Source organism: Nicotiana tabacum, chromosome 16 (assembly GCF_000715075.1).
Source record: "Nicotiana tabacum cultivar K326 chromosome 16, ASM71507v2, whole genome shotgun sequence".
In the NCBI taxonomy this organism is placed as follows: domain Eukaryota; kingdom Viridiplantae; phylum Streptophyta; class Magnoliopsida; order Solanales; family Solanaceae; genus Nicotiana; species Nicotiana tabacum.
In genome coordinates this window covers 162,374,998-162,384,097 of record NC_134095.1, presented here as the reverse complement: position 1 = coordinate 162,384,097, position 9,100 = coordinate 162,374,998, and the positions used below count along the sequence as shown (strand labels likewise).

The 9,100-nt window shown below is 37.3% G+C and overlaps 1 protein-coding gene across 1 annotated transcript; it reads left to right on the top strand.

Moving 5' to 3' along the window:
* Positions 1 to 6,282: 6,282 nt before the first annotated feature.
* LOC107795636 (ethylene-responsive transcription factor ABR1) lies at positions 6,283 to 8,079 on the top strand. The gene is made up of 2 exons (XM_016618299.2): positions 6,283 to 6,808; positions 7,531 to 8,079. Exons 1-2 carry the CDS (start codon positions 6,514 to 6,516, stop codon positions 7,941 to 7,943), a joined length of 708 nt encoding a protein of 235 aa, XP_016473785.2. The 5' UTR covers positions 6,283 to 6,513; the 3' UTR covers positions 7,944 to 8,079.
* Positions 8,080 to 9,100: the final 1,021 nt, after the last annotated feature.

Genomic DNA, 9,100 nt, shown 5'->3' with positions numbered 1-9,100 from the left:
ACCAGATCCCCAAGGCCTTTTGGCCTCCCTCTGAACTTGCTCCTGGCGGTGAATTGACTCTATCTCCCAAGAAATGTCAACCACCTCCTCAAAAGAAGCACCATACACCTTCTATCTGGTCATAAGAATCTGCAACTGATATGAGAGGCCATCAACGAACCTCCTGATCCTCTTCCAGTCTATGGGAACCAACCAGATAGCATAACGGGCTAACTCAGAGAACCTCATCTCATACTGCATCACATTCATATCATCCTGACGCAACTATTCGAACTGCCTCTGCAGCTCCTCTCTGCGAGACTGCGGCACATACTCCTCCAGAAAATGAATGGAGAACTGCTGCCAGGTAAGGGGCGCTGCACCAACAGGCCTACGCCTTTCACAAGCCTCCCACCAAGTAAAGGCAACTCCAAAAAGCTAAAAGGTAGTGAACGAGACCCCATTGATCTCCAGAATACCCGTCGTACGAAGAATTCTCTAACACTTGTCCAAGAAACCTTAGGCATTCTCACCCTTTATACCATTGAATTTCAGAGGCTGAAGTCTACCAAAACTCTCCAATCAACACTGCTCGTCATCAGGCATAATTGGAACCATATAATCCTAAGCAGGTGCAGTCGGCTGGGTTGGTGCTCCCCTTGGTATCTGAAGTCCCTGAACAAACTGCTCGAATGTACGGGCGGCGGGAGTCTAAGTGCCTCCCCCGGCCTAGGAAGTAGCTGCTGTAGTAGAAATAGCAACCCTAAGCAAGACTGGTGCACATGATCAAGATCTGAGCGAAGGCCTCCTGAAGACCTAGGATAACAATGGGCACGGCCGGTGCATGAGCTAGTCCCACTGGAGCATCCATAACTAGAACCTGATCATGAATTGGGACGGCTGGTGAATCTGCAGGTGCTGCCCTAACCGCTGTGCGGGCTACACCCCTGCCCTTACCACGACCTCGATCGCAACCTCGGCCTCTCGCGACTCCAATTGGTGGTACTGGTGGCTGCCCGTCCTGACCGATAGTACGTGTCCTAACCATCTGTGAGAGAATAGAATAATAGAAGTTCAGTTCCAGAATCAACAGGTTCGCACGACAAGAATTTAGGAATGTGAAGTTTTCCTAAAGGTTCTGCAGTCTCTCGAAGATAAATATAGACGTCTTCGTACCGATCCGCAAGACTACTAAACCCGCTCATGACTCGTGAGACCTATGTAACCTAGGCTTTTATACTAACTTATCACGACACAAAACTCAATCCGTTGTGATAGCGCCTATCGTGGAACTAGGCCAGCCTAAACTCAACAAAATCCAAAACCACAATACAAAATTTAAAACATTTGCGGAAAAACTTTATCATTTAAATAAATTGTTTAAAACATAAGGTGAAATCCATAGTACGATACAACCAGCCCAAAACCAGGGTGTCACAGAGTAGATGATCGTCTAGAGAAATAGCATAGTTTACTATAATGTTTACTGAATACAACTGAAACACAACTAGAATAGAGAAGGAGGGTCAAGATCTACGAACGTCATGCAGATACCTCAACAATCTCCAAAGCCTGCAACCTCGGTCAACGATTGCCACTGGAACCGAAAGTACCTGGATCTGCACACAAGGTGCAGGGAGTAATGTGAGTACTTCCAACTTAGTAAGCAACGAAAATAAATAAGGAACTGAGAAGCAGTGACGAGCTATGCAAGTACAGTTTATTTCAGTAAACTTCATCAAGAAATAGGCATGCTTTCAAATTCAGCAGTTTAAACCAAATCAGTTTGTGCCCAAGTACTAGATAATAAGTCTTTCAGAGAGTTACATAATAGGTACAGGAAACAACTAATAGCAACAACAATGGAAAGTGAGTACAGTCTCTCAAGACACAGTCACTCAACTCATCTCAGCAGCTCAATCACTAGGCTCTCAGCCCTCAATGATCATACTCAATAAGTACCTACACTCACTGGGGGTGTGCAGACTCCTGAGAGTCTCCTTCAGCTCAAGCACTATAATCCGCACGAACAACTCACGTGCTATAGTCTCAATGTCCTCACAATTAGACCCTCGGCCTCACTCAGTCACCAATCCTTCCAGTCTCACGGGCTCTCAGAAATCATTTAAACAACCCAACAGAAGTAATATCATGTATCAACAATGAACAATAAGAGACAGAGGCATAATAAGCAGGAAAAGCTATGACTGAGCACAAAATAGTAATTAGCAGCTAATTTAGCAAGTACACGACCTTGTAGGTCTCAACAGTGCACACATAAGGCCTAAACATGATTTCTAACATGAAGTACAAGCAATTTCCATGAAAACAGAGGGAACATGTATTAATCAGTAGGACAATTGATTCCACAGTCTCACGGGACAGATCAAGTCATAATCCCTACGGTATACGCCCACACGCCCGTCACCTAGCATGTGCGTCACTTCCCAAATAGTCATACGACACGGTGTTCGGGGTTTCATACCCTCAGGACCAGATTTATAATCGTTACTTACCTCAAACCGATTAAATTCTCTACTCTACGATGCCCTTGCCTCTCAAATCGGCCTCCAAATGCCTCAAATCTAGCCATAAACAATTCGATACAATCAACACGAGCTAAAGGAATCAATCCCATAAGAAAATGCTAAGCTTAAGGTCAAAAGTCAAAAAGTCATCTCAAAAGTTAGGACCCAGGCCCACATCTCGAAACACGACCAAAGTCACAAAATCCAACAACCCATTCGATTACGAGACTAACCATATTAGTTTTACTAAATTCCGACTTCGAATCCGCTTCCTAATCCCAAAAGTTCATTTTATGAAATTCCCCAAATTTTCCCTAAATTTCATCCCAAATCACTAATCAAATAATGAAATCAATGATAGATTCATGAGTATTAGCCAAAACTGAGTTAGTATTACTTACCTCAATGATTTCCTTGAAAAACTCCCGAACGCCTTAAACCGAGCTCCCAAAGTCCAAGATGTGAAATAAAACCCTAAACCTCGCTTATATAGTGCTCTCTGAACTTCCAGTCCGCGGTCCGCATATTTCTCATCGCGGCCGCACAATCACTACCGGGTCATCGAAATTCCATCGCGGCCTCGAGTTTTGAGCCAACCTCTACCGCGGTCCGCAAGATTCCCACCGCGACCGCGAATCCTGAATCAACTCCTTCCGCGGTTCTGCGAAATTCGCATCGTGGCCACATTCTCCTACCGCGGTCCGCATAATTCATACCGCCGTCGCACTTCCAATGATCCGATACCTGCAACTTTTCCAACACCAGGTATCAGGTATTTTCCCAACTTCCTAGGCCAAATAGTGATCCGATAACCACCCGGAACTTACCCGAGACCCTCAGGGCCTCGACCAAACATACCAACACACCCCATAACATCATCCGAACTAAGTCGAATCTTCGAATCATTCAAAATAACATCGAAATACCCAAATCACCCTCGAATTCAAGCCTATTAACTTCTAAACTTCCAAAGTTCACAAATGACGCCGAACCCTACCAAATCACTTCCGAATGACCTAAAATTTTTGCACACACATCACAAATGACACTATGAACCTACTCCCACTTTCGGAATTCCATTCCGACCCCGATATCAAAATTTTTACCGTCGGCTCAAAATCTCCGAATTCCAATTTTTGCCAATTCAAGCCAAATTCTACCAAGGACCTCCAAATCATATTACGGACGCGCTCCTAATTTCAAATTCACCTAACGGAGCTAACAGAATCATCAGAATTTCCATCCGAGATCGTTACCCATAAGTCAACATCCGATTGACTTCTTAATAGGAGGCTAAGTGCCTCATTCCACTCTAAAACCACTTTGGACCCTAATCAACCAACACGATACGATAAAACACAGTTGAAGAACACAGAAGAAAGCAGAAATGAAGGAAATAGGGCTATAACTCATGAAACGACCGGCTGTGTCGTTACAATTTAGAACTTGTATTACGGTATATATATATATATATATATATATATACATATATATATATATATATATATATATATATATATATATATATATATATATATATATCTACTTTCAGACAAATTTCAATTCTAAAGTCTAAAGTAAAAAGAAAAAGATTGTAAAGAACTAAACAAAACTTAAAACCCAAAGAATTGTCGAGTACTATGCTATAGTACTTAAGAAATATTAAATCCTTTTTATAAATGCAAAAAATAATCATTTTTATATCACAACATTAGTATTCTTTAAAAAACAAATTAATTACTGAAGAAAGTTATATTTGACTAGTACATTTTTTCAGACAAATTAAGAATAAAATTTACATGTCGTGGTCTTCAAATAGTTTAACTAATTTTAATTGATTTATCTAATGTCATTTCAAAGTTTGAAATTAGAGATTTTAAATTATGCCATTTTTGTCAACCTTTGACAATCATCTTGACCAGGAATGGAGGCAAAAGGTGCACTAGAATAACTTTGGAGGAACTTTCTACTTTCTATTTTGGGAGTTGAGCTGGGATTCTTGAAAATTCTTAAGCATATATATAATTTTTGTAATACTAAAAACGTATATTTATCTTTCTTTTTTTTCCTCCTCCAACAAATTAATACTAGTATATAAATTATATTGTTTATGTTGTATGTATTGGTTTAGTGAGTTATGATATAATGTTTTCATTGAAAGTGTGACATGATACGAGTATTTTCAAATGGACGTGAGTTAGCATTTCAGATTTTCACTTCATTTGTCCTATTTATATTAAACCCACAAAATGAAAATACCCGTATTTATGTTTATACACTTTCATAAATTTCAAGAATTTAGACAAAAAGATTTAGCTTTAAAATTTTGATATGGTAATTTTGTACGCTATTTTAAAACTATTATGTTAATATTTATCCTCTTTTTTAAATTTCACAAAAATAAATACATAAAATATTTATTTGTAATTTTTGTTTTTCTTTTAATAATTACATTTTAAAATACTTAGTTATGGATATACCTCATAGGGGGTATAATTAAGTGTATGATTTTTATAATATAGGGGGTGTCAGTGTTTGATCTTAAAATACAAAAGGGTGTATCCGAAACTGAATCGTATTATATGGGTGTTTAGTATAATTAACACTATTATATATAAGTAATATTGATATTTAAATCTCCGCACTTAATTAAATACTGTCTCGTAAAATTGAAGTCTATGTGTACTGACAATAATGTAATATTTTTTTAACCTTGTTATAATAGGTAATTTGTATTATTTTTGAATTGATATCTCTTTTTTAATGAAAGGTTACATATAATTATCATTTAGATGATAAGAGCGTGCATAAATTCATTAACAATATCTAACATATAGAGGGATGAAGTAGTACTATTAATTTTCTAAAAAATGAGAAGCAAAAAAGGAATATTCTTCTATGTCGGCCTCTAGCTTAGCTAAGAACTCAACGCCGACTGACAAACAACTCCTAAAGCGGCTCTAATTTTTTCTCTCTAAAATATTCTTATCCACATATAATAGATCTCCCTTCACACTTACTAATACTGCTGTCCTTTATTCTCTTCACATTTTGTCCAAAAGAAATAATGACAAGTCAACAATAAAAAACAATGTTTTCATCAACAAGATTAATCTCTCCTTCTTACACGCAAGCAAAGATGGATCTAGAATTTGCGGAGATACATGAACAAACTGTTCAACTAGTGCCACCCAGGGGCGAATTTATAGGTAAATATATGGGGCACTTGAACCTATTATTTTTCCATCAAACTAAGTATTTTATGTATATATTTTTTAGAATTGGTCTAGTATTATCTGCTGACACTCATGCTCCAAAAAGGCTAAATGGTGCACTTGGTTGAATATTGAATTATTTACCTAAAGGACTACGAATCGAATCTCACTTAATACTTTTTTTTTCCTCCTTTTTTAATAGTGCACTCATATTATAAAAATCCTATATCCGCCTATGATGTCACCATCAAACTTTTGATTTTAACGGTTATAAGTAAATTATATCATCGTTTTTAATATATATAGACAAATATTTTAAAAAAAATTGCCGATGTGTGACCTCTATCTCCTAGCATAGGTCCGCCAACTTGGAGAGAAGAATACAAATTAAGGAAGCTCATGAGCTGACTAGCCGACTCTATATTCTTGTCTTTATTATTTTACAAAAAAGTTTGACTTTACTTTTTTGTTTTTTTGTTTTAAGTAAATTTTCAACTCCCAACTTAGGTTAGTCTAAGTCTCTATATATATAACGGTTGGTTCAAGAAAGCCTAAAAAAGAGGGGGTTAGCTGGTTGGTATAATTAGTTTGTTCATCTTGTCAACTTTCTTGAAAAGCAAAAGTTTTTAATATTTTGTTTTCCTCTTTTTGAATCTTGAAGTTTGATTCAAACTTCTCATTTTATAGAATACTCTGTTAAGACTTTTTAGTTAGTATAGTATACTAGCTATATACTAGATTAACTTTTTTTTTTATTTATAAAGTCCCTTAATTTAGTGAAGTTTTGTTACATGTGTATACTCAAGGTGGCAAATTTTAGAAACAAAGCCATTTATAAGCCTCGGAATATCAATGTGATGTTTTCTGGGATTAATAGAGAAGAGGAGATGTCTGTGATGGTTTCTGCACTGACGCGTGTCGTGAGAGGTGAAGATAAAGTATTGAGTCAAGGTGAAGGATGTGATATTGGTGCAGCTAATTCTGGGGTTTCTCCTTCTTTGTATTCAATTTCTGGAGGTGTTGGAGAGAAAAGAGGACGAGAAGAGCAAAGTGAGCAACTGTTCTTGGCTGATATTAGGTCATCAGGTATGCAAATCTACCATAAGTAAATTGCTGCAACTCATTGTTCTTTATATAATTGGTTGTTTTTCTTGAGCCGAAAATCTATTGGAAATAGACGTTCTACCTCTACAAGGTAGGGGTAACGTCTGTGTACATACTATTCTTCCTAAACTTCACTATATTAAATTAGATTACACTGGGTATGTAAGTCATTGTATATAACAAACTCCAACTTATAGTTAATTTGGAACTGATCACTCTTAGTTGTCATTGCATTTTACTACCGCAATGACAACCTAGATGCGCAGTTCCAAATTAGCTGGAGTTTGCTGTATAAATTCTTAATATAGATCGTGTCGTTTCATTTGGATCCTCATCTAAAAGTTCTTCATATTTTCTTCGGACATAAATATATCTCTAAATAAACATAAAGACAACAAACAACGAACCCAACGTAAATACACCATTAGTCGAGATTGTACGATTAGTCTTTTAATTTTATGACGAATAACTTTCCTTCTCGCTCTTTTCACTACTGCACCTCTTTTAAACACTGTTACGACGATTGTACCTTGATTGAGTCGAGAGTCTATCGAAAACATACGCTCTACCTTCATAAAGTAGGGGCAAGGCTACGTAATAGCCTGCCGAGACCTACTTATGAAATTACACTGGATTTTTCTTTTTTGTTGTTGTAACTTCCTTTCTCCTAATATTTTTTTTCATGGAATGCATTATGTTAATAGGTGGAGAAAGTTCAAATATTAGGACTATTGCCAGCAACACACCAACAACAGAATCAACATTCACATACATTACTCCCACATATGGAGAAGGAAATATTAATCATCAACCAAGAAGAAGATATAGAGGAGTTAGACAAAGGCCATGGGGAAAATGGGCAGCAGAAATTAGAGATCCATATAAAGCTACTAGGGTTTGGCTTGGTACTTTTGACACTGCTGAAGATGCTGCTAGAGCTTATGATGAAGCTGCTCTTAAATTTAGAGGCAGCAAAGCTAAACTCAACTTCCCAGAAAATGTTAAACTCTTGCCTACTTCTTCAACTCACGAACAATCACAATTGAAGTTATTCCCGCATCAAAACGCTGTTGGTAATCTGGGATTACCAACGAGCACATTTCCAACGGATTTCTAATAATTATCCTATAATTCACACTCAACCTAATTATTACTATAATAATACTAACATAAACCCTCAAATTTTCTTGAATGATGATTTTCAAAGGTTACAACCACCTTCAAGTTTGTTAAACCAATTCCAGTACTCGTCATCTTCTTCATCATCGTTGTCTTCTTCTTCTCAACTGCCTTTTCTTCCAAGAATGTTTTTTCAGGGTTCTCAGCCTCCCCAGAACAGTGGAAATGATTTTCGGGCTACTTCGTCGGATTCAACTTATGATCATCCTTCTTCTTCTTCTAGATAATTTAGCAGCTAGGGTTTTTTGTTTGTCACTTCAATGTGATTTTTGATGAATGGATTGTAAATCAGAATCGGCTTGCATTTTGCATAGTGATCGGTCTAGCTGAGCAAGGTCAACTTTTCCTATTCTGCTAATTTTGTTGGGATATATCTTGAGTGAGAGCTTATAAAGTGAGAGTTATTTCTGGAAATTTCTTCTTGTAACGTCAAAGAAGAATATAAAAAGACGATGATTGATGATGATGAAACGAATATCAGAACAATGTATCTTTCATCTTAGTTTATGTGAATAATATTTGGTAGGATACTAAACCTCATAGTTTCTAATCCGCAGACTATAGCACGCGAAAATTTAGGAATCGTGCTGCATGCATTCCTGTTTTATGGCCCTAAAATGTCATCAAATGAGGAACGGTCATGGCAAAACGATATATTATACATCAGGTTGTTTTTTATATGATCCCGCAAAATTTTATGCGATTCTGAGCTGGTCGACAAAATTCATGCAGATGGTGTGGACTATACCACACGAAAATCTGGGAATCGTGCCGAATTCCTGTTTTATGGCCCTGAAATACCAAAAAAAAAAGAACGGTCATGGCGAAGCGATGAATTTTGTTCATTAGGTCGTTTTTTATGGTCTCAAAATTTTAGGTGATTCGGAGCCAGTCGCCCGAATTCATGCAGATGGCGCGGACTATAGCACACGAAAATCTAGAAATCATGCTGAATTCCTGTTTTATGGCCCTACAATACCAAAAAACGAGGAACGGCCATGGAGAAGCGATGACTATTATTCATTAGGTCGTTTTTTGGTCCCGCAAAATTTTAGGCGATTCGAAAGCGGCCACCGAATTCATGCAGATGGCATG

Excerpts from the sequence above, each read along its gene's own strand:
- LOC107795636 (XM_016618299.2), top strand. The coding sequence starts at position 6,514 with ATGTGTATACTCAAGGTGGCAAATTTTAGAAACAAAGCCATTTATAAG. Across the intron at positions 6,809-7,530 it reads GGCTGATATTAGGTCATCAG|GTGGAGAAAGTTCAAATATT; the intron begins GTATGCAAATCT and ends TTATGTTAATAG.